This window comes from Carex rostrata, chromosome 29 (assembly GCF_964058835.1).
Source record: "Carex rostrata chromosome 29, lpCarRost1.2, whole genome shotgun sequence".
Taxonomy (NCBI): Eukaryota; Viridiplantae; Streptophyta; class Magnoliopsida; order Poales; family Cyperaceae; genus Carex; species Carex rostrata.
The window spans coordinates 1,935,641-1,963,584 of record NC_135946.1 but is presented as its reverse complement, the minus strand read 5'-3'; the positions used below and the strand labels follow the sequence as shown (position 1 = coordinate 1,963,584).

At 31.7% G+C, this 27,944-nt stretch overlaps 1 protein-coding gene across 1 annotated transcript; it reads right to left on the bottom strand.

Moving 5' to 3' along the window:
* Window positions 1-11,767: 11,767 nt before the first annotated feature.
* LOC144546315 (cellulose synthase-like protein G3) lies at window positions 11,768-19,566 on the bottom strand. Its single transcript, XM_078294867.1, has 8 exons — window positions 18,861-19,566; window positions 16,290-16,436; window positions 15,962-16,087; window positions 15,004-15,414; window positions 13,941-14,117; window positions 13,241-13,411; window positions 12,715-12,959; window positions 11,768-12,246 (listed from the first exon to the last, which is right to left on the bottom strand). Exons 1-8 carry the CDS (start codon window positions 19,455-19,457, stop codon window positions 11,961-11,963), a joined length of 2,160 nt encoding a protein of 719 aa, XP_078150993.1. The 5' UTR covers window positions 19,458-19,566; the 3' UTR covers window positions 11,768-11,960.
* Between the last annotated feature and the right edge of the window lie 8,378 nt (window positions 19,567-27,944).

Genomic DNA, 27,944 nt, shown 5'->3' with positions numbered 1-27,944 from the left:
ATTACAAAACTACAGAGGCATCAATGGAAATGGGAATATGAATGGAAATATAAAAAACAACTTCGACATGAAAGGCCTTCCAGAAGCTTCAACCAATGAAAGCAATGATTTTCTTGATTACTTACTTGAACCGGATGTTTTTTTCCCAGAAGACAATGTCGGGCAGGGTGTTGGAGCAGCGGTGCACGATAATAACTTCCAAAACTGGAGCTTCAAACCATAGAACTTTTAGACCTACATGTGTAGGTTCCATTTATTTCTTTGATTTTTGCTTTTATTTTTTCAATAAAGGTTGGACGCCAAGCCAACAAACTATTTAATATCCAGATTTCGAACCTGCCACCTCCAACACGGAGGGGCATTGCCTTCGCCACTAGACCAAAGGCTAGTTTTCATTTCTTTGCTTGATGTTGATGGTTTGCTTTCTTTTCTTAATGTAGAAGAGAATGACTTGCAAATCTCTCTTTCCCTTTTCTTGCAAACAAATAATTTATGCTTGGTATTTCTCTCAACTTTAATTGCAAAACTTTGTGGACAATGCAAATCTCTCTTTGTTTCAACTTGCAATACTTCATGCTTGGTATGGATTATTTTATATATGCATGGTAGACTTTTATGTGTTGGGTTATTCATTGCCTATATTAATTAAATTCAATGTTCTAGGGTTATATTATTTTAAGTAAAGAGTGAATGAGAAAGGAAAAGGGTGCTGTCTGCTAGAAACCTTTAGATTCTTTCACTTTTTCAATAATTAAAATCAGTGTTTTGGTACATATAGAAGTAATTACTGCACTATGTTATACATGAACTATTTCTAACATCAACATCTATAGATTATCTAAACAATTTTAAACCTAGTTTAATAGTTGTATTAATCAAGAGCTCACAATTTTATCATATTACATCCCAAATAATAATCCAAAATCAAATAGAGATAGGCAAAGGTACTTAGTAAATGACATGTTTTACTTCACATTTTCATATTTCCTCGTAAGTTCAAATTGTATATTGAATTTCTCAACATAATATAGTTCCAAATTAAAATATACTTGAAGACTTATATTTAAATCTTACTACGCTATGGATTGTACATATAATCTAACCCAAAAAATTTGATTAAGACCCTACGTTGGAGCTGGTTGCTGTGAGGTTTTTTTTTTTTTTTTCCAGAGGGTATTGGGTCAGTTTGATTATATATTATTCAGGGTTTATTCTTTATATAATATAACCACTTTGCCACTGGCATGAGGATATCTAGGAGTTCCTTTTCATAAGTATTTTTATTTTTATTTTGAAAAGATCTATAGCAGAAGCTGCCAGGAGTACTAATTATTGAATAAAGTGTCCTTTTCATAAGTCGATTTGCCGAAATTCAAATCTCCTAAAGCCCTGCTAAAATATATAAGCAATTGGTCCACCCCCATCTTGACAAGCATCAGCCTCATTAACAAAATGGCTGGGAAAAATCTGGAAAAGCCAACACTGTTGCTGTGCACATATCTCTTTTTAACCTTTCAAATGCTATTTTGGTATTTTTCATTCCATTGAACCCATTCTTTTTGAGCTTATATGTTAAAGGCTTTAAATCACTCCATAGTTTTGTTGTTATTCCAATGGGTCCCAAAAATCCTCTCAACTCTCTAAAGAACTCGGTTTCGGCCAATTGAGTATAACCTCAACCTTGCTAGGATCTGTTGGAACTCCTTCTTTAGTTATTATGTGACCCAAAAGTATTCTACTTTTTGCTTGCCAAATGAGCATCTAGTCAATTTTGAAAATAGTTGTTGTTTCAGCTTTTCAAATACTCCCTATAGATTCCTTAGGTGCTGCTCCCAACTCTGACTGTAGATCAAAATATCATTGAAAAACACTAACACATGCATGCTATCTCAACTCCTCTGAAGTACATCATTCATTAAATTATGAAATGAAGCCGGGGCAGCTAATGGCATGACTACGAATTCCAAGGGACCATGATGCACCCTAAATGCTGTTTTGGTAAGTGTCTTCCTCCCAAAATTTGATGGGATCTGAAATCGATTTGGAAAAATATTTAAGCACCTTTGAATTCTTGTAGAAGCTCTTAGACCACTGGAATTGCGTATTTATTAAACATTGTTATAGCATTGAGCTTTCTATAATCCACACATAGTCTCCAACACCCATCTTTCTTCTTAACAAGTATAGCTGGACTTACAAACTACTAACTCCTGGTCGGTATACCAAAAAAGATAGAATGCCGATAGCAACTATACCGTATAAAATATAATGATATCCAAAGATAACCAAGATAGCATGAACCATAATACAATGTAATAGCAGAAACCAAGTAAGAAGAAAAGGTGTTACGATTCACCTATAGGCACAAACAATACCAGCCCTAAGTAATTCTACTAGTTAATTATAATCTATAAAAAAAAATATTCCAATATGGATGGATTCCTAGACGGATACGGAAGCGGAATACAAGGAATAATTTATTTTGTTCCCCTTCAGTAACAACGCAACGGTGGTGGATAGAGAACCATGCCCACTCTCTATCCACCCGCTTCCACTATCTGTCTCAGTCTCAATGGCTGGAGTGGAACAAGACTCCTCAGCTAGGCCAAGCTTACCAGAGCAGAGATTTCCCCTATATAGCTAAGAGCCCTCTTTCCTAACTAGATCGATGCTCCTCTACGTGTCAGTGTGATTCTCTAAGAGACGGCTCTATCCCAGCATCAGACCTCAGAAAGAGGCTATTTGGTCAATTCTGATATTAATATCTATAATATAGTACATAATATATACAATGATTATAACAAAAGTCTAATATTCAGTGAGAATGTACAGAAATTGTAGAGACGATTGTCAACACACATCTTTTATATATTTCAACAAAATTTTATTCAATTTAAAGCAAATTTTATTGTATTCAACTTAGAAAAAAAAGTACCAAAAATAATTATAAATATATTTAATATTAGATTCATTCTACTCAGAAAAATAAGGTGACATTATGAAAGAAAATTTTATACAATTTAAAGTTTGTAATGAAGCAATATTTATTCTAATATTAGAACCAGGCCGATTTTTTTTCAATTTTTTATAATACGTGAAAAAGTCAAGGGAAAGATATTTATTATGACAATTTGTGATGTTTAAATTTGGAAAAAAAAGTTCCAATAATAGCACATTTTATTCTATTATAAGATATACTTAATTTTAGATTCCTTCCTAAGAAATATAAGGTGATCATGAAAGCACATTTTATTCAATTTGAAGTTTGTAATGAAGCAATATTGATCCAAATATTAACAGCTGCCTATGTTTATCAAGTTTATATAATTTGGGGAAACAACAGGAAAAAGTATATTTATTTCGACAATTTGCAGTGTTCAACTAAAAAAAATTAGAACTACCAAAAATAGTTATAAGATATATTTAATATTAGGTTCATTAATTATATTCAGAAAAGAAGGTGTTTTATGAAAGGAATTTTATTCAATTTAAAGATTGTAATGAATTAAGCAATATTGATCCAAATATTAGAACCAGACTATTTATTTAAGTTTATATCAATCGAGCAGTATTCAACTTACAAAAAAAAAACCTACGAAAATAGTTGTAAGATATATTTTATACTAGATTGATACTACTCAGAAATATTATAAGGTGAGCATTATAAACGAAAAGTTTATTCAATTTAAAATTTGCAATGAAGCAATATTGATTCTAATATTACAATCAGCTGCCTATTTTTATTCAAATTTTAGCACCGGCCTATTTTTCCTAGTTTTTATAATTTGAGGAAAGCAAAGGGAAAAAATATTTATTTATTCAACTTGCAGTGTTCAACTAAGAAAAAATACGAACTACCAAAAATAGTTATAAGCTATATTTAATATGAGATTCATTCTACTAAAAGAAAAGAAAATTTTATTCAATTTAAAGTTTGTAATGAAGCAATATTGATTCAAATATTATAAGAACCAACCTATTTTTTTCAAATTTCTATAATTCAAGAAAAGCAAAGGGAAAAAATATTTATTAATAAAATTTGCGGTTTTTTAACTTAGAAAATACATCTACTAAAAATAGTTGTAAGATATATATAATATTAGATTAATTCTCCTCAGAAGAATAAGATGAGCATTATGAAAGCAAAATTTATTCCATTTAAAGTTTGTGAAGAAACAATATTGATCCAAATATTAGAACCACCCTATTATTATCAAGTTTTTATAATTTGAAAAAAAAAAAAAAAAGTTGAAACGGGAAGGCCCAACAATAAAACAAAATGTTGTGCAATATCCGACCCATTAATTATGAGACTTTTGAAATAATTGAAAGAGTATTATGAGATTTTTGCAATATCCTTCCTCTGTCATTTTTTTTATGTAGTGGTAGATGTATTTTTGTTTCGGCACCAATTACATTTTGTTCATACTAATTTAATTATCTCCTTTGTAGATATATATATACCTTATTTTAGAATTCAGAAAATTCAGAAGATTTTCAAGAAGTTAGCTAGATCTGAATTTGATATCACTATCAAGTTAGTAATATGGTTGATATCTAGTTTTGGTACAAAAATTTCAATTCCAATAATTATAGTTTTAATTAATTTTCGATTGATAACTTGAGGGTTTCGGATCCTATATTTATACCATTCAATTTAGTCAAGGATCCCAATACTACAAAAACATTAACCAGACATGGCATATCATATACGGATGCAAGAAAATTTCAAATAAACAGTGTGTAATGGAAGGAGGTGCTTGTACGAATATTATCTCAACCATACACACGCGGTCATTTAAAAATCAACCATGTACGAAAGGAACCTATATTTATACATTGTTAACCAATAAGAAACAATGTAGGATTTTAGACAATCATATCTTTATGTTAAATCTCCAAACACAAAATTGTATTTAATAAGAGGAGGGATCCAATTACATCCTTTTTTATGATACCAAATTATACTCTTCATTTTCAAAGTTTTCAAATTCCAAACAGTCGATCTAAACCATTCAACATGATGGATATATTAAAATGTCTTTGCAGATCAAATTTTATATTTTTTTCGAATTTTTTTACTATTTATTAAGTATTTTACAAAATCGTTGTTTTCAGACCATTGAATATTTGTATCCATCTTAATAAATAGTAAAAAAATTCAAAAAAAATGTAAAATTTCATCTGCAAGTACATTTTAATATATTCATCATGTTGAACGGTTTGGATCGACTATTTGAACTTTGAAAATATAGAGTGTAATCCAGTGTTACCAAAAAAAAAAAGTGTAATTGGATCCCTCCTCATTTAATAACTATGTATGATTCATTCGCGCTCTCTCAAACATAACCTACTACAATATATTATTTTGAAGGAACGACCCATCGCAATGTGCGCCCACGTTTCTTCACCTTTCTGTCTTCAACCCAATTTAAGTCCATGCATATCTTCATTTTCTCACTTATTCTTCTCATTTCTCATTAAACATTTCATCATGGTAGGGAGATTTATCTCCCTTTGACTCTGGTACCACCAAGATTTAGGTAACACGATACCAATGATGCTCCAAGTTAAAATGAGATTATAATATCGACGATATATTTTATGACAATGCATGCATGTTTGTTGTTTTTTAAATCGTTATGGATATATGTTTTTTGATTCGTTACGTTCCATGTAAATCTCTCTGTGTGTAAATTTATATATGTATTTGATTCTTTTATAATTCTTTAATGTCTAGCAAACATTAATATAAAAATATAATTTGAAAAACATGCATATCATACACGGTTGTATTGATATAACCATGTATAAATATTGTGAATTAGGATTTTCATTTTTTCACACCAAATTTGTATATTATACACGGTTTTTTGTAGGAACAATGTTTTTTGTAGAACCGTGTATCATAGTCCTTAGGGTTTTCAGTTTATTTACGTCTATTAAAATATTGTCCTTTCTTTAAGCCACACCTTCACATCTAATCAAATAACTCTCACTCGTCGGTCTCTTCTCCCTCTTTATTTCCCTCGTCCCCCTTCACTTCTCTCTCTCTCTCTCTCTCAGGGTTTCTTCATCTTTGTCTCACCATTTTTCTCTCTCAAATTCACACTCACATCTTTCTTTCACACACTGTACTCTTTCACGATATCGTAAGGGAGAGGGCTACAATCTCAAGTTGTAGAAAGTGTGACTTCTTCAGCAAAGAAATATACAAAATAAGTGTAACAAAGAATTTCTTAAAAATAAAGCATGTACAAAGAGTACCATCCATGGTTTGTATTACAAAGTATTGGTATCCAAAAACTGTACACGGATCCCAGTAGAAACCGTATATATAACCCTAATTATTATTTACGGTTATTTTAACAGCGTATAAATCGAGAGTTTCATCGCATTTTTTTAAGATCTGACACAGTTCACTTGTAGGAATAGTGTATGTTAGTACTCTATAGATACGGTTCCGCAACGGTGTACATGCATCGACCTTTCATACACGATGTGCGTAGACATAGTCGTGGAACCGTCTGTCATTAGCTTTTATGACCGTGTATAGTCGCATTTTATGTAGTAGTATCGGGCTAAGCATTGCTCTCTTTAATTATTAATTAGTTATTTGATTATTCAAGACGTACTTTAACGAATGTATCTAAATTTCACAGTTAACTCGTTTAAATATCAAACTAACATGGTGTCCCCGAAGAAATTTAAGACTTCACAGCTATACCTAGTCTAAAACCTAAGTTCATCTCAAGTAGTTCAAATAATCAGCAATTGGGTTACCTAATATTTCATGCATATATACCATAATTTGGTTGATTTATGTGTCCTATCAATTCAAACAACATATACAAAATAAGTGCAACAGTGATCAAGTACACATAGAAATTGGTTTACAAGCTATAACTCGACAGTACAATCTAGCATTTCATTGGTGTAAAAAATATAACAATTAAACCTAGAAAATATAACATATTGTAAAATAAAAACAAATAACAAAGAGAGATAAAACCCGAAAACTTTGTCGCGAGCCTCCACATTGCATCCAGCTCCTAGATTTTGATTGCCCTTTTTTGGTAGATTTTCCATGTTTAAATAGCCTCAGAGAATAGTAGTTTTTGAAAGTGGTTAGTTATAGAAAAACCTAAATCAAGCAAAAAAAAAAACCACTCACTACTCAAAATAGGTTTCTTAATTTGTTGATAACCAATTTTCTCTATTCATTCTCAATTTGTCCTTCTTTAGTACGGACTTTATTAAGCTCATATGAAATATTTAAAAAGAAATTACGACAGACTATTGAAAGAAAAAGAAAAAAAATGAATGTGTTATAAAATATATTTATGTGGATGTTCAATCTATAACCTCTAATATTAACTCTTATTTCATTGTCCACTACCTCTACTACTATAGGCATTTATTTTCTCCTTTATTATTGTAACATCTCTTTCTAGCCTATAAATAGAGGTTTTGTAAATGTAGAATTGACACATATTATATACAATAGTGGAGAATAAAATTATGTTATTTCTCTCTCTATCTCTCTTGTTATTTACTTTATTTTTGTTGCAACTTTATTTCAATTTTACAATACGTTATCAGTACAACTTGCTCGGAAAATGTTGCTAAGTAATCATGTAAGTAATTTGTGTGATTAATTATTATATCTTTCATTAATTTAAATTTCATTTAAATTTTGTATTATATTTGTTCTAGTTTATAAGAACCATTCCTTGAAGTGAATGATGGAATAATAACCTGGAGTTATTATCAAAACTAAATGTTTATCAAGAACCTAAAGTTCATATTACCTGAATATAATAATAAGAATAATAACCTGAAGTTATTATCACAACTAAAATTTTATCAAGAACCTGAAGTTTGTATTACCCGAATAAAATAATAACTTGAAGTTATTGTTATAAATGTTTTATGCGCATCTGTTTTGACCTCAGTTTCGGCCAGGAACTATCTGTTTCCGCCTTGGTAGAACACACTGTTTTTCTTCACTTTCTGTTTCTACCAGGAACTATCTGTTTTGGCCAGAAACTGTTTCTGTTTAGAACCTGAAGTTCTATTAGAAATTTAGTATAAAATTAATATAATAACTAGCAGTTATTATAAGTTACTGGATGAATAATAACCTGAAGTTATTCTCAATTTAAAAACTTGAAGTTTTATTAGAAATTTTTATATAAAATCAATATAATAACCAAAAGTTGTTATAGGTCATTGGATGAAAATATAACCCGAAGTTATTTCAAATTAAATTTTACAATTGTGCAGCCAAGCAATTTAATAACCAGAAGTTATTAAATAAAATATTTTATTATAACCTGAAGTTATATAATATTAACTTTTATTAATACATTTAAATTTATTTATTTATTTATTCATGCAATTTATATTTTTTTATTTATATTTATTTATCTCCCTTTTCATAAACTAAAGTTATGATATTAATAACCTGAAGTTATAGTATTGATAACCTAAAGTTATGGGATTGATAACCTGAAGTTATGACATTAATAACCTGAAGTTAATTTGTATCTATTTCATAATACATATGGCAAATCTAACAAAGTTTGAATTTATCTTTTTTTTTCATTTATCATAACTCGAAGTTATGGTAGTAATAACCTGACGTTGTAAATATGTATTAATGAAAAATGAGAAAGAAAAATATCCTGAAGATGTTTGTTTCAGATGTGGGATGACAAATCATTGGTCGCATACCTGTTGTACGCCAAAGCATATTGTAGAGCTTTATCAAGCCTCAATTAAGAAAAAAAAAATGTGCAAACTAATTTTATTGAAAATTACCCCAAAATGAATGCCATATGAATACACATCTTGATGTATCAAATTTCTTCCATAATATCAATGAAGAAATATATATTATTACTTAGGGAGAAAATGTAGTATAGAAGTTTATATTTATGTTTAATAAAAGTTTAGTTTACTTTTAAATTTTTATATGCAAATAAGTTTAATGAATAAAAGTAATTTATTTTTGCATTTTAAAGGAAAATGACTGACGCAATGATAAGTAATGAAGATCCATGTCTGGTAGACAGTGGAACAACTAATACCATATTGAAAAGTAAGAAATATTTTTCACAATTGCATCTTGGTGAGAATAATATTCACACTATATCTGGCACAAGTAATTTAATATAAGGCTCCGGAAGAGTTTGTATTTTGTTACCTGAAGGAACAAAATTAATAATAGATGATGTATTATATTCAAATAGATCCAGAAGAAATATACTAAGCTTTAAAGATATTCGAAAGAATGGTTATCATATTGAAATTATGAATGAGAAAAATTGCGAATATCTTCATATCACATCTATTAAGAATGGCCAGAAGATCATAATTGAAAAGATGCAAGCAATGTCATCTGGATTATATAGTACTTATATAAGTAGAATAAAATCAAATATGGTTGCTAACCAGAAGTCAATTGATCCAAAATTATTTACATTATGGCATGATAGATTGGGTCATCTAGGAAATATAATGATGAGGAGAATAATTGAAAGTGCAAATGGGCATCCCCTAAAGGACCTGAAGATCTTATTAACAAAAGATATGACATGCGAAGCATGCTCTCTTGGTAAACTAATTATTAGACCATCTCCAAATAAAGTTGGACCTGAAGCTCCTTCATTTTTAGAAAGAATTCAAGGAGATATATGTGGACCTATTACACCTCCATGTGGACCGTTTAGATATTTTATGGTGTTAATTGATGCATCAACACACTGGTCACATGTGAGTTTGTTAGCAACAATAAATGTTGCATTTGCTAGACTATAAGCACAAATTATCCAATTGAGAGCTAATTTTCTGGATTATCAAATCAGAAGAATCCGGCTTGATAATGCAGGTGAGTTCACTTCTCAAACTTTTAATGATTATTGCATATCTATTGGAATTATGGTAGAACATCCAGTGGCCCATGTTCATACACAAAATGGTCTGGCAGAATCGTTGATTAAAATATTACAATTAATTTCTAGACCATTACTTATGAGGTCTAGTTTACCGTTTTCCGCTTGGGGACATGCCGCCGCACTAATTAGATTAAGACCAACTGCTTATCATAAATATTCCCCATTACAATTGGTCTCCGGAAGAGAACCAAATTTGCCCTATCTAAAGATATTTGGTTGTGCAGTATATGTTCCAATTTCTCCTTTACAATGCACAAAAATGGGACCTCAAAGAAGGTTGGGAATTTATATTGGTTTTAACTCTCCTTCTATTATTAGATATTTAGAACCATTAAGAGGAGATGTTTTTACAGCAAGATTTGCTGATTGTCATTTTAATGAATCAATATTCACAAATTTAGAGGAAGAAAAATAAAAGCTGGATAAACAAGTAACTTGGAATTCATCATTATCTTATCTTGACCCCCGAAGTGGTCAATGTGAACTCAAAGTTCAAAAGATCATAAATATGCAAAGAATTGCAATTGAATTGCCTGATGCATTCACAGATACGAATAGAGTTACTAAATCACATATTCCAGCTATAAACGCACCTGCTCGAATTGACATTATAAAAATATCTAATTAATCTAATGTGGGTAGAAAACGTGGAAGACCACTTGGTTCTAAGGATGTAAATCCACGTAAAAGGAAATAGCAGAATAAAGCAGTTAGTCCAACCCCAGAAGAGGTTGATGGTAAAACTCCTGAAGAAGTCAATAAAACCCCAGAAGATGTTAACAGTAAAACTCCTGAATAAGTATATAAAATCCAGAAGAGATTAATGGTAGAACTCATAAAGAAATTGATAACACCCCAGAAGAGGTTGATAGAGTTCCAGAAGAAACTCAAGTATCAAATAATTATGAGATTTTTATAAATTATGTAATAAATAGTATTATATTAAATAGAAATAAAACACATGTTGATGAAATTTTTGCATTTGCTATAGCAAGTGATGTATATATAAAGCAGAGTAGCCTCTAATACAGGTATATATATATATAAAGAGTGGTCGTACGATTTCTGCTTTATACATGTATTAGAGCCTACTCTCCATATATATATAAGGAGACAATTATTATATGTTATATCTCTCTGACTCACCACTTATTGGAAAATTAAAATTTTGACCCCCATTCAGTCAAACCCTGCCTCCACCCCTGTTTGTTGTATATGTTTGATTTAACATAGATAAATTTATTTACGTATAATAGACATAAAGTTAGAGCTTACAGAGTGCACTGTAAATTTATTTACGTAAATTTATTCGTCAATTTTGGGAATCATACGATAGCATGTGAAGACAAACAATTAAAAATATCAGACATAACAGAGTGCACTGTAAAGAAATTTTATGCATAATTCCAGTTGTATTTATTTGATCTTCTAAAATTTTACTTAAAGAGTAATGATGCTCTTCTAAAATTTAAAAAAATTGTACAAAGTTCCAATGCTTTTAAATCATCCTAAAATTTGCACTAAGTTTACACTTTTTTTAAATCTAAGTTTTACCACCTTTGTTTTTTTGGAGAAGGCCTATTTTTACATATTTCAATTTTTGTGGATCAACATTGCTTGAAAGTTGAATTCTTATAACATTATTTTTTTTTTCTCTCGTCTATGGGCCAAGATATAATAACTATTTGTTCTTGTTGGGCTAATAAATTGACCTCAATTTTCTACCCAATTTTAGGCAGGCATCATTTCATTTTAACTATCAAATTGATATTATTAATTAGTTGTACCAATTAGACTAACAGCCCGAGGGACTACAATAATTTCATATATAACTACTGTTCAAATTTACATCATCACCAAATTACCTACTAAATAAATACATACACAATTGATGAGATGCAATATCAATTGATCTTCTTATACTTCTAGCATGAGTTGATCCAATATGCTCTGAAAAGCTGTCTCTTTGTGTGTGTGTGTGTGTGTGTGTGTGTGTGTGTGTTAAACATTAAACACAACGCAACCTATGACAAGAATAATTCCTGCCATGACAAATGCTCGAGCGGCAACTCTTTCTGGCATACTCCCACTATCAACCCTTAGACACATTGCCTCATATACCGGCCAGCAATTCACAACGCCAAACCCTGCTAGAAACACTTCCATAACCATGCCATTAATTCTGATCATTCCTACCGTGAATGCGCACAGGCTAAGTATTGCCACCGTGCCTAATATGACAAAGAAAGGCGAGTCTACCCCAAAATCAAAGAAGCCTTGGTCAAACCTATATTGAGTGTAGAAACCTGGCATTATATATATGTGTTGATTTCAAAACTTACTATGAGATTTTTTGCTTCACTAATTTCCCTATATATCCACCAATTCCGATATGTTGTTTCAACATTCAAGCAGTATTAACAATTTTATGAATATAACGTTAGTGAGTTTAAACCCAAAATGTTAGAACTGTCACTGGTAATTAGCGACACTATTAGTTATGGTTTTTGTTTAAGGATGTGTCACTTTTCCTTTTTTTGTTTAAGGATGTGTCATTGATAGGTCCACATTGCTTACAAGTTTGAGATAATTATTAATGATTGTTCTTTACAAAAAACCATCACTGATGATGTATTATGTAAATGCTGAGACATATTGAAATAATGTATTAACATTTACTCATGTTGAATTCAGAGTAAAAGGACCTCCTACACTTGAACAATATCATAAATAACAAAGAAGTTCCTAAAATTACCTCTTGTTCTGTTCGTCGTCCATGACTTTGCTCGTGAGATTAAAACCTTGGGTGGAGATGTTGAGTTGGTTGAACAAAAATTCCATAATAGCGAAGGGGAATGCGGTGAGGCCACGAATAAGCCACACTCGCTGGTCACTCCACCAGCGCCTAAAAGTGCTCTTGTAAGAGACAAAGTCGGCCATGTCTACAATGTAGGCTGCCAAGAAAAGGTATGCATACAGATAAAACCATGGATTCGACGGCTGCAATTAGGTAAAATCAAAAATTCAGTTAGGCAAGTTACAGTAGTACATTTTATAGGTATTCTTTCATCTTTTTAATGTATTTAGTTTCGACATATGCTGCCTATATACCCATTATTTATCTTCTTTAGAAACTGAAAGCCAATATATTAATGTGTGTCGATGAATGCACTTTAGAAACTGCTGTAGTTAAATTTATAATAAATATAGTCTTGGAAATCATTACTCAGCTATAAAAAGAAAAAAAACAAGATTAAGATTATATAAGCATAGTAATACACCTTTGGAAATAATGGCCTATTGTTGATTAGAGCAAGTTGAGGCAGAACAGCATAAGTGGCAATAGGGATGCACCAAATGCCCCAAAATGCGTAGCTCGAGTAATCGAGCCCCGGTCCAAGCGAGACCTTTCTGACACAAAAAATTAAGGGGCAATACCTGGAAAACCCCACCTGCAATCATCCAATTGAGCCCCAATTTATATACTTGTGCGATCGTAACAGTACAGGGATGGTATGGTTATCCATAAGCATAGCAACTTTTAAAAGGACATTTCTTTTCTTTGCTCTAAATTAGATAGTGCTTAGTGGAGTGAGGCTATGGTATTATGCATAGTGCAGATGCATCTGTACTATGGATCAATATCTTAGTTTTCAAAATTAAGATAGTCAATATATATGAACCGTTTAACATTTATCTTCATATGAAAATGTACTCGCAAACTAAATTTTATTTTTCTTTCAGAATTTTTTCACTATTTCCTTGGATAGGAAGAAAATCACTACTTTTGAATGGTCTAGAATTTTTGAATCAAGTGATTTTCTATCTATCTAAAAAAATAGTAAAAAAAATTTTGAAAAATGTAAATTTTGATCTACAAATAAATTTTCATATGGAGATCATGTTGAACAATTCAGATTGATTATTTGGATCTGTTAAAAAAACATTTGACTGGTAAGCGAAAGCCACAAAAGGCATTACCTCAGAGAGCCCAACAGCCCACCTCTTACACTGGTTAAGCACATCATTCAGGCTTTTGGGTGCTTCCCCGAGAAATGCTGGCTCGGGCGGGTCACAAAATACCGATTTCCATCCTTCGCAGTGCAACCGATAGCCAGTGTTGTAGTCCTCAACCAAGGAACCATAGCGAAAACCAATCTGATATTTTTAAAACAGTAATATATATATATATACATATATATGATATGAGATAAGTTCTTAGACAAGTCTTGCACTGTTTGTCTATCTTTCACTATTTGCATTTTTTTTAGCAGAATACATCACAATTGACATATTGAAATTTGTGAACAAGTTCCTCCAAATTAAATGTTTGATTCATAAAGAAAATAAGGACTAGATCCTTATTTTTACTCAAAAAAAATGAATGATTCAACTATTCAAGAGAACCTGATCAGCACAATATTTATTTTGTTCATGTAATACATCATCTCTTCACTCCAAAGGTGTAATAAGTGTTCTTAATATTGAAATTAATTAAAAATACCCAGAAAAAAAAAAAGCATGATGTTGGCATGTTGCTCGATAATTTGTGAAGGCTATTTATTTTTATTTATTTTATATAGTTAAGGCTATTTATTACTCTAACAAAAAGGAGAGGGATACGGATCGGATAGTGGTAAAACCATATCTGTATCCGTTTTTATTTTTTAGATACGAATATGGATCGGATATTAGACGAATACGGATACGGATCGGATATTAACCGGATACGAATATGGATATCCGTTTTTTATAATAGTGAATAACATAATTTTTTTCATAATATATGTTAAACTATATAATATATATCTACTATTCGGATACAGATAATTAAAATTTAAAATCATATATGTATCCGTATCTGCACAGATATTCGAATATCGGATATCCGCATTAAATTTTTGGATACGGAGTCGGATACAGTCGGATACAGTCGGATACAGTCGGATAATATCCAACCTGTTTGCACCCCTAAGAGGGAGACTATAAACATCACAAAATCAATTTTTTTTTTTCTGAGCAATAAGAGAAAAGTAGAACTAACCGTGTTTCCCCATTTAGTCCCGAATTCATAGTCACAACCCGCTGTCTCGATCGCTTTTTCCAAAACCATCTTCAACCCAATTTGCTCCTGATCATTTACACCTTTCAATGATGAACTAAACAAGGCACGCCTCGCATGAAATGTGTTGGTACCGACATAAGTGGGCCCGCATATTCCATCGAGACCATGACCATTTATCAGAAAGATGCGCTTAAGTTCACCTCCATATATATCATTCTTGTTGATTCCCTGAAAAAGCTGAGGGAATTGCACAAAAGCAAGCCTGGCTGAGATGGTGGGGTCGAGGAAATAGCAGAGTGCCCGATGTGGTGAAGTCGGGTCACTCGAGTACATGTCACAGTCGACTGTTAGAATTATCGGTGCATTTGTCAGGACACTCGAGACACGTACCTGACAAATAGAAGGACAGATTCAATTAGCACCATGATATATTTAAGGGGAGAGTTCAAATTTCTTCATTTTTAGAACTACAATAACTCAAAATTTAAAGTTTAAATGTCAAAATAAAATTGTTAAATATGATCTATATCATTTTCTCTATGCTCACATTAAAGATCACGACATTTTGATTTTCTTTTAATTAGTATCAAGAGCTTGCAAAAATACATTAATGTGGATAAAATATGGATGCTGATTTTTCAATTTATTGGTTCATATAAAATCAAAATCGTCAAGTGATTATTTATTATGTGCATGTAGAGAAAAAAATATATATTACATCTAACTATTTTATGTTGACATGTAAATTGTAGAATTTTATAGAGGCAAAAAAAAATAGAGGCATTTGAACCCGGCCTACTATGATTCTAATCTAGTATGGTAAATTAAGGTTTATATTCATTAACATTCATTTTCTACATGACCCTAGGTTCTAGGATGTCAGAATATACAAATGAAACTAAAAATGTTAAATTCTACTATTAATAGTTGGTCTTACCAGAACATTAAGTGCCCCGGCCTTGAAGTTATGAGGAGATTTAGGATGCTTCTCTCTTGAAACATAAATCAGGTTTGGCATGACATGACCAGAGGTATCAGTATCTATGCTGCTCTCAAGTAGCACCTGCATGCACATGAGAAAGAAAAAACCGTCACTAATGGCAAACTATCATGACAGTTCCTTAAATAGAACCGTCACTGATAGCTAGTTTCGCTAACTATCAGTGACGATTTTTGTTTGATGAACTGATGAGCCATTGATTATCAATGATCAGTTTTCTTACAAGAACTGTGACTTATGATAACAACATTTTATTGATTCGAACCTGGACGACCGTAGGATGGTTGTTGCGGGAAAAATCCTTCCACTTCTGAAAAATGTGTTGATATTCCTCTGAGGAAACTATCTCAGCACTAACATTGCCTTTATCCAGTGCACTTTCTACCTTCTCTTTCATAGCATCATACATCATCTACAACCAAAAATTGTAACAACAAAAAAGAACACTACTTTCAATCAGAAATTATGATGAAGTGAATTGATCATCATGAATCACAAGTACAGAAGATATCATCAGTGTCGGTTTTTTTAAAGAATAGTCACTAATAATATTTTTTTTAAATCTTGACAGTAGCTGTCAAGTATATATATAGTCACTGATAATTAGTGATAGCAAATATGTAAATAATGTGGATATGTTACTGTCTCTGATAGTGTTGCTAATTATTAGTAGTTCACCAAATCTTTGGTGAACTCAAGTCTAAAATCCGTCAAATCGACTTCAAATGACGAATCCAAACCGTTGAAACCCGCCTACCTTACGAGTGATGCATCTACGTGTGAAAATTTTAAACATTTGAATTAATTTAGTATAAAGTCAATCGGTCAAAATTAGAAGTTTAATAAATTAATTTGAATGCATTCATTTTTTGAGCGTTTTTTGACCGGTTAAAATTTTCACTCGTAAGGTAGGCGGGTTTCAACGGTGCAGATTTCTTATTTGAAACCGATTTAATGAATTTTAGACTTAAGTTCACCAATAAACTTGGTGAACTTAAGAACACCCTAGTTCTACTCTATAATTAAGAACTGATATTAAATTTCAATATCATCAGTGTCGGAATTATTAATAACAAACTCAAAACCAGCACTTATAGCACTCTACAACATCTCGCCTACACAAATCTGTCACTATCCGAAATTAAGTGACTATTGATAAGAATATCATTATTATTGGCAGAACTATATGCGATAATATTGACAATAAAAAATACTTTTATCTTCGCTTTCTAATCATTATTATTGACAGAAATATATGCAATAATACTAATAATAAAAAAATACTTTTATCTTCGCTGATAGTGACAGATTCTTGTAGACACTGGTGAAGTACTAGTAATACTTCTAATATAAAAGGCTATACGGAGTTCGCTGCATAAAATCTTTAATTTGATAAACAAAGGTGATGGATACGTGCCATGTGCTTTTGTTTTATATCTACATCTATCAGATATTTATGTGAAATTAATGAACTTAACGTGTGGATAACATTATATTAATTGTGTCACCATTTGCAGCATTATTGGAGTCGGCTTTTGTCTCGGTATACAATTCCAAACCAAGAAAAGTCACTGCCGTATAACCTTTATTTTCCGTTTCTGTTTGCAAAATTTAAAGCGTTTTAGACCCACATAAAAAATCAGAATATATTTCAGTCTTAATAGAAACAAAACCTCATAAATTTTGGACCATACACAGCGCATACCAGTATCATTCTAATCAAATCAACTTGAACTATAGTGTGACTATTGAAGAGATATGCAACAATACTTCATAGAAAAGAACAAACGGTCGGTTTCGCCAACAGGAGATTTTTATAGCCTATTTTTTTTTAGTATTTTGAAAATAAAAATAAAAACATGACATCAACTTTTTTTTTTATTCAAGTAATGTTTGGTCGAACTAAAGTTAAAGTGGCCTATGTTAGTTATTCTGATCTAAGTCAGTCTAAATTATTTATTTTTGATTGAAGTTTAAAAAAAGTAAAAATAAAAAATAAAACATAAAATTTGCAAATAGTACTGGTAGTGAGTCTTGAACACAACACAAAGATAAGGCAGCAAGAAAAATGATTTAGTTTAAGCCATTTTAGACCATTTAATTTGTACTATATTTGGACATTTTATCAGAAAGTTGTCATGTTTTTAATTTTTTAGATGCTAAAAAAAAAGTTTTGATGGTGAGCTTTTCTGATTTTAAAATATTTCAAAATTACTTTTTCATCCTAGACAACTAGTTGGACCGTAGGACCATAAAATAAAAATAAAAATTCTCTCTGTGTTTTTTCACTTAAATTAGACTTTTCTTTTTCTTTTTCTTTTTCCTTGTTTGTTGGAAGTGTAAATTTTGTGAGAAGCTGAGGTTATTTCTTTACCAGAATTTATGTTCAAAAGAAAGTAGATTAGGTTGATGCCTATAAAACTAAAACAGAAAACCAACATCCAATAAAACCAAGATATGCTGCCTGTTCCAAAAGAACTAGTCCAAATTGTCCAATAACACAGCTATCTTTGACAAAGGACAGAGGATTAACAGAGGCCATATATTATATATATGATATAAAATTATAAATCATCCTAAAATTATTGTGGGCTAGTATATATACATCCAACAAAATTGAATGAAAGTATATTGTATAGGTTGTTCTCATTTTTTGAAAAGAAAAAAAATGAAGGAAGCTAACAAGATAGATAGATATATATATATATATATATATATATATATATATATATATAATACATATATAAATGAACAAAATTAAAACATTATCCTTTTAATAAACAGTTTAGCACATATTAATTATCAAAAAGTTAAGAATATAAAGCAAATTAATTACCTTGAGCTTGTCCTCGTCACCACCACCGCAACAACGTCCCGAAGCAAAGAACACCTCGGGCGATCTATCTTTGATTCCGTTCTCCCTACAAAACGGCAACCAATGACGTGCAAATTTTGCACCCTCCATGAACGCAAAGAGCGTCACATCGGCACCACCATCATCGGAAATATACACCGACAACTTCTCAGTAGGATAATCAAAGGCTAAAAGTGAGAGCGCCGTGCTCACAACACCCATCGGTGGCTCCTTGTTTGGATCAGCGGTGCACACAAACACATCTAGTGCCGGCCAAGTTGTCCGTTCCGGTAACCTAGCCGGAAACTCTTGCCGGTGCACCGGCCTCCACTTGAAGCCCTGTGCACAGACCCACATGAATGCTAGGATGAGATCGGATACTAGGATCGACTGTAATAAGACAGCTTCGAGGAGGGTAGAGGAGGCGAAAATAGATGTTATTCGATGATAAATTAAGGCAAGGATAGCTAGGAAGTATACGAGCATATGCACACGGTATATCGGTATTTTACGGTCGAGATGGACCATGTTGAGTGGTGGATTGAGCTTGGCAGGGATGGAGGACTTGGTACTCTCCATCTTTGGTTAAAATTCAGAGGAGGAGATGACCAGTCAGTGAGCAAGTGATCGAGTGTGGTTTTGTTTGCTTAAATAGGCATAGTAGCATATATATAGAGAGAGGGAGAGATGAGTGTACGGATCACATCCAGTCAATATCGAAACTAAAAAACTTAAATGAAAGGTCGAAACATAAAATCTATAATATATGACATGTGAAATTTAAATTTAAGTTTTCACAGTTATCAAGTAAACTATATAGAATTTTATGAAGGACTGAATTATGTGAACATTTTAAAAAGAAATAATTCTTTTAGTAGAGGAGAGTTCAAATGTATCTATTTTTTGTGCCTCCGTCATGCATTCATTTTGAAAAACTTGAATTAATAACTAAAAATTTAAAACTTAAAAGTCAAAATAAAACCGTTAGATATGAGCTACATCATTTTATCTATTCACGTGTAAAAAAATTATGACATTTCAATTTTGTTTTGGTTTTCATCAAGAGCTTGTAAAAATGTACTAATGTAAATAATTTCTAGACGTTGATTTTTCAAATGATTAATTCACATAAAAATAAAAAATCAAAATGCAATGTTTTTTTATGAGCACAGAGAGAAAATAACATAGATAGCATCTAACGGTTTTATTTTTAAGTTTATGATTTAAATTTTCATTTATTAACGTTTTTAAAAATGAAGGTATGATTTGTTTTGTGCTATGGAGAGAAAGGTGTGCTAGAGTTTTTAGACAACAAAATCAGACAACAAGACAGATTTTTGCACAGATCATACAAGAATTTGATGCATGGTTCAGATAGCAACAACAAGTGCAGCAGCAAGTGCCGCAACAATAGACTGTCATTTAAATTTAATTTTCTTATTCCTTTTTCCATTATGTTTTATTTACTTTGACATTTTCCTTTGGAACCTTTTATTTGTAATTGTCACACCCCAGATTTTTACCATCCGGAGTGTGATTATATAAGCATCTTCACACTTTTCCTTGGCCCGTCAATCTACGTCGCCAACAAAAAAGAAAAACAAAATAACAAAACGGAGTCAGCTACAAAGCTCAGTAACCGGTTATTTAACGACGCGCTTCTCTACAATTGGCTTAAATTAACAACCATTGAAATAGGCCAGATTAATCCACACAAATTCACATTAAATTATGCACGCATATTTAACTAGCAATAGCACGTCGGTCTAGGTTATCCATAAAACCAGTCACATCATATTCACCAATGTGTAATCCCTGTCACAGGCGATTCCCACATTCTCATAACACAATTCATTTAATCCGCCAATCCAATGGGAAATCCATCCAACATTGGAAGACCGCCAACCCACTGGGAAATCCATCCAACAATGAGAGGCTACAATCACATATCAAATTCCAACTTCAGACCCGCTATCCCGTTAAATATGCCATCATAATTCAATATGCAATATCAATATTCAAGTCAACCATACAAAACGAAAACACAGTTATAGAGAAGTCCGGTTACCTTATATATAGCGAGATGTTCAGAATTTCCAATCGGATTGCAACGATGGTTGAGAATAAGTACGACGTAGTTGGAATTTGAATCAGACATATAATAGGGTTCTTCTTAATCGGTTGTGCAAGGTAAAAATGAGAGAGATAGTGTGGCAGGAAGTTAAATAAAAAGGTTTGTAATCGAATCAAATTACATGATCATATTAATTGAAGGAATTACAAGTATAGCGGCAGGGAATTGAAGGGAAGTTTAACCAGATAAAACGAAACAAATAGGCGGCAGGAAAATGAAATAAATTTAAGGGTGCGGTTCAAATCCAAAATTAAATGGAAGTTAATTTATAGGAGGCGGTTTAAAACTGATATGAGGTGGCAAGAGTTTAGATGGCAGGGGAGACGTCTATTGCATTTTATTTTAATTTTCTCCATATGGTTTAGTTAATTTAAATGATCGGTTATAAGTGATTTAATGCATAGAAATAAAGTTAGAGTAAAAAGCACTGGATGGCATCAAATAAAAACTAATAATTTTGTTTTTTTATATATATATAATGGAAACAAATGCAGTGTCAGGCCCAAAATTTGGAATAACATTTCTATTATATACTTTTTTTTTCTTTTTTTAACAATTATATCTATGTATATGTATTCTAAAACTTTATTTTGACAGAAGTTATAATTTTGATTATAATAAATAAATATTATTTTATCAATAGATCTATAACTATTTTTTTTTAATCATGAAAAACATTGTTTGCCTAAAATAATAATAATTATTTAATGTTTCGGAATGTTACATTCATCCCTCCTTCAAAAAGAATTTTGTCCTCAAAATTCAAATATATAATTAAAAATAATAGCACTACGCTTTCGTTGCGCAACTCTGATTAAATTATAAAATTATTCCAAAAATAAATCAAATTAAATATTGATAACATATTTAACGGGTTCAAATTAGACATAGATTAATTTGATAAGTAATGAATAACTAAAGTAATTGATATGTCGGATTTCACATGTCAGAATCAACAATGAAATGCTATTAAAAATATGTTGGGTTGGTAACGAAGATTAAGAGTGGGACTAATTTTGGTGTTGTCAATGAAAGATGCAATTCAATCAATAATAAAATTAATTTATCATAATATTTTATGCATGCTAATTTGAAGAGGGATAAACAGTTTTGCATGCAGAAAATTGATATAGAAAATCAAATCATATACAAAATCAAATTGTTCAACTTATAAGGAAAATCATACTAGTGCAAATCGGATAAAAGACAACTACGATAAAAAAATATATGTATATGTATTCAGTGGAAACAACATTTAATCATACCGAATTACTAAATTTTTTTTTTTTTTTGGATTGGTCTCATATATCAGATAGATCAAAATTCAAATTGAATATAGATAACAAATGAAATTTGGACCCAAACACAGTCCGAGGAACGAATGCTCTGATACCATATGTCACACCCCAGATTTTTACCATCCGGAGTGTGATTATATAAGCATCTTCACACTTTTCCTTGGCCCGTCAATCTACGTCGCCAACAAAAAAGAAAAACAAAATAACAAAACGGAGTCAGCTACAAAGCTCAGTAACCGGTTATTTAACGACGCGCTTCTCTACAATTGGCTTAAATTAACAACCATTGAAATAGGCCAGATTAATCCACACAAATTCACATTAAATTATGCACGCATATTTAACTAGCAATAGCACGTCGGTCTAGGTTATCCATAAAACCAGTCACATCATATTCACCAATGTGTAATCCCTGTCACAGGCGATTCCCACATTCTCATAACACAATTCATTTAATCCGCCAATCCAATGGGAAATCCATCCAACATTGGAAGACCGCCAACCCACTGGGAAATCCATCCAACAATGAGAGGCTACAATCACATATCAAATTCCAACTTCAGACCCGCTATCCCGTTAAATATGCCATCATAATTCAATATGCAATACCAATATTCAAGTCAACCATACAAAACGAAAACACAGTTATAGAGAAGTCCGGTTACCTTATATATAGCGAGATGTTCAGAATTTCCAATCGGATTGCAACGATGGTTGAGAATAAGTACGACGTAGTTGGAATTTGAATCAGACATATAATAGGGTTCTTCTTAATCGGTTGTGCAAGGTAAAAATGAGAGAGATAGTGTGGCAGGAAGTTAAATAAAAAGGTTTGTAATCGAATCAAATTACATGATCATATTAATTGAAGGAATTACAAGTATAGCGGCAGGGAATTGAAGGGAAGTTTAACCAGATAAAACGAAACAAATAGGCGGCAGGAAAATGAAATAAATTTAAGGGTGCGGTTCAAATCCAAAATTAAATGGAAGTTAATTTATAGGAGGCGGTTTAAAACTGATATGAGGTGGCAAGAGTTTAGATGGCAGGGGAGACGTCTATTGCATTTTATTTTAATTTTCTCCATATGGTTTAGTTAATTTAAATGATCGGTTATAAGTGATTTAATGCATAGAAATAAAGTTAGAGTAAAAAGCACTGGATGGCATCAAATAAAAACTAATAATTTTGTTTTTTTATATATATATAATGGAAACAAATGCAGTGTCAGGCCCAAAATTTGGAATAACATTTCTATTATATACCTTTTTTTTCTTTTTTTAACAATTATATCTATGTATATGTATTCTAAAACTTTATTTTGACAGAAGTTATAATTTTGATTATAATAAATAAATATTATTTTATCAATAGATCTATAACTATTTTTTTTTAATCATGAAAAACATTGTTTGCCTAAAATAATAATAATTATTTAATGTTTCGGAATGTTACAGTAATACTGGACACCACTGGTGTCATTTTAATCAATGAAATATAGAGGTATCAACCTCTGCATTTCTTCTTCAAAAAAAAAAAATGAAGGTATGGTGGAGGCACAAAAAATAGGTATTTGAAATCTAGGAGAGGTGGGTAAAAAATATATAATGTTCCAGGAGAGGTGGGTAAAAAATATATAATGTTCCAGGAGAGGTGGATTTTCGAAATATTGTTGTTTATTGTTTTTACAAAATAATATTCTAACAATTTTATATCAATTTAAGAATTAAATTCAAAAATTACTACTAAAATATAGGTTTGTTACATGGGTAAGATTTTTCTTGTCACATGGGGCAGTTACAAGGGTTACCCATGTAACGAGTACTCTTGTTACAAGCCTCCATTCAAATACTAAATTCCAGACTTATTACATGGATTATTCGTGTAATAACATTTCGAATACTTGTTACATGGGTCTACTCATGCAACTGTTGAGTCTCAATTCTGTAGACTTATTACATGGATATGAGATGAGTTGTTGCATAGATATTCATTAAAATATACTTTCTAGCCTTGCTAGCAGGTCACGGGTTTTCAATATTTGTTACATTGGTAAATAAGAGACAATTGTATGGATAGACATCAAACTTTTTACATGAGTGATTTTTGCAAGGGAGTACTCATGCAATGTGTCAGAAATGTCATTTTTGTTGCATGGACACTTCACACCCATCTAACAACTAAGTGTTACTCATGTAACAAGTCCAGCTTCTAGTAGTGAAATAAATAAAAAAAATAACTTAACTTTGGCATTCTTGACTTCAATTGTGACTAGCTATAGAGAATTTATCTGAGATGAATTAATGTTTCTTTCCAAAATGTTTTTAATTGAAAATTTTCTTTCTTTCTGATACGTCCTATCTCAGAAAGAATAAGCCATATGTTTTTTAGAGTGGAAGTCGGTAAGGTGTTCGAACTCTTCCCTATATATCTTGTGTGGATTGAATTATGAACCTCTAACTCGGCTGAGTTTAGGGCTTTATATAGATCAGCCCGTAACCATTGTATAGGGGAGCGGAGTGTTTCAGGCCCAACTACGTAATTGGATTTGGTGGGCCTTCAACAACGTTCACTGTACTCAGCCCACGAGTAGTCCTTGAGAGCCTTTGGTACATGGCCTATCACTTTCTTTTCTTTTCTTTTTCTTTAGCATTCCTGAATAGAAGAGTTTCCAATGAAAAACACCGAACTCAATAAATTTTCTTTATGTTGTATTTTACAGAGAAGTAATGCTCTTTGCTTTTCTTTTAAATTCAAACAAAATATAATATGTAAAAGTAACTAAAAATTTAAATGAAATTGAAATTAATGAAAAATATAATAATCAGTCATATGTTTTAATTACGAAATAACTTTGCAACTTTTTCCGAATAGGTCGTGCTGAGAACGTGTTATAAAATAGAATAAATTTAGCGCCTTGAAGTCTAAGTTTAGCGCTCCAAATATAGCATTTTATGCTATATTTGGCACCAATGATCTCCCATGATCTCTATGTTCTCCATGACTCCTCACCCTTAGGCTAGGCTATATAAACCCCTCTTATAATAGGAATTAGTGTGCATGTTTTACTTGTGTAAGTCCATAGTTTAGAGCAGAATATTGCGTGAAATATTTGGAGTCGTGGAGAAGAAGAGGCGCTCGAAGTCCAAGGCGGAAGAAGAGGAGTCTTCTAAGGAAGAGGTGTTCTAGGTTCTAGGTTATATCTTTTTTTATTACTTTTTTTATTTTGTCATGGCTTTGAGTAGCTAAGCTCCTCCTCGCTAGGGATGGATGTAATGAATTCCAATTGATCTTTACTATAATATTTATTTTTCTTTTATATCTATTTGAGATTTCGTTATACATAAAATGCTATTGAAATATGTCCTTGCATGCATAGTTATGTCTACAGATGGTCCAGTGTCCTCCACATACCAATAGGTGTTATAAGTCGTTGTACCTCAGTGTGAGAGGGCATACATGTAAGTACTATAAACACTTCGGCTAACGAGGCCTGGCCGCGGTTCAAAGGCTAGGATTCGAACCCAGTGGGCTCCCTTGGCATGACATAGATTAGATAGCATCTTGAGATTTACTTAGGAATTTATTTATTACTTGTAATGAATAGGGTTTAGGGTTATTACTTAGCGAGTAATAGGGGAATATAATTAATTAGATTGGTGTGAGTGGTTTAATTACATTATATCCTGTGATAATCAGAATTGTCCCCCACAAGCCGATCTTAGAGTCGAAGAACCTTTCAAATACGTATAGAACCGAACCCAAGTAATTCGTAGGGAATAATAGTACAGGTATGCGGCTCTGCTCTGCGGGGTGGTCTATATCGCATACGGCAGTGACAGAAGACCGTATGCGGCAGTGACAGTGTCGTATATGGGTAGACATGAGTACCATAAATATTGTATTGAGTTAATTAGAAGGAATTTGTCCATAACCCTAGAGGCTCCCTAAACTTGGTTTATAGCAATTAGCATCTCCACCTATAAATTCACCAGAGTAAATTGTAAAATCAAACTGCACCTATTATTATTATTTATTTATTATTACTAGTATTCACGCATCCCAAACAAAGCCGAAGAACCTAGACTAGTATTATTGTTGTTAAACTACTAAGATCTATCCCTATGGATTGACACCCGACACTACTGCATGGTAGAATTATGCGCTTGTAATCCGACAGAGTAGCATTAGGATAACTAAGTATATATTTATACATACTAAAAGTTAGTAGTCTCATTTCGAGTCATCAATATCAAGTATTACAAGTAATTATACATATGCACTAGAGTAGCTATACCTATGTAGTCAACTATTTTCGTTAGGGAAAGATTAGTGCAAGGACGATTGGGGAAGGTTAATGTGGGGATGCGGGGTCTCCACTACTTCATTTGATGTAGGTTAACGCAGGGGACCATTGAGAGACTGAAAAAGGGGATAGTCATATTAAATTACGCATGCAAGTATTAATATATTAGTTTGCAAGCATTAATTTCTTATCTTCCAAGTACTTATACCTATAAAGATTTGACATAGGACGAGTGTAAGAACTGAAAAATAAAGGATCATATAATTAGTGGGGACCATAGTACAACATTTCTCTATTGTAGCTGCGGGGATAGAGGGGGGACTATAGTGTGGAGATGAATATAATTATTCATAAATTAGTGGTTATCTAATAAATTAATGGGGAAACGAGACCAATATATTGATTAAAAATATGAACATACATATTTGAATGCATTATAAATGTTTTTAAGAAGAATTTGATGAATATTTATTGTCAGAGGTGGAAATAGCTTAATAGAATGGGATCAGTTCACCCCCAATTTTTTTAAAAAACTGGTAATGGATTATGCTTTTGTTCTGTAAATAAAGTACAATGCGTCTCCACTACTTCTAGCATTTTAGATCATTTTTTTAATCAAAAATATCAAAAATCTCACATGAAGAGTAACGAGACAATTATTATTTTATGTTATATCTATCTCTTATATTCTCTCTCTGACTCACCAGTTATTGGGAAAAAAAAAAAATTGACCCCTATTCAGTCAAATCCTGCCTCCACCCCTGTTCGTTGTATATGTTTGATTTAACATAGATAAATTTATTTACGTATAATACACATAAAGTTAGAGCTTGTTCGTCAATTTTGGGAATCATACGATCGCATGTGAAGCCTAAAACAATTAAAAATATCAGACATAACAGAGTGCACTGTAAAGAAATTTTATGCATAATTCCAGTTGTATTTATTTGATCTTCTAAAATTTTACTTAAGAGTAATGTTGCTCTTCTAAAATTTTAATAAATTGTACAAAGTAGCAATGCTTTTGAATCATCCTAAAATTTGCACTAACACTTTTTTAAAATCTAAGTTTTACCACCTTTTTTTTTTGGAGAAGGCCTATTTTCATATATTTCAATTTTTGTGGATCAACATTGCTTGAAAGTTGAATTCTTATAACATTATTTTTTTCTCTCGTCTATGGGCAAAGATATAATTACTATTTTTTCATGTTGGGCTAATAAATTGACCTCAATTTTCTACCTTGCAATTTTAGGCAGGCATCATTTCACTTTCACTATCAAATTGATATTATTAATTAGTTGTACCAATTAGACTAACAGCCCGAA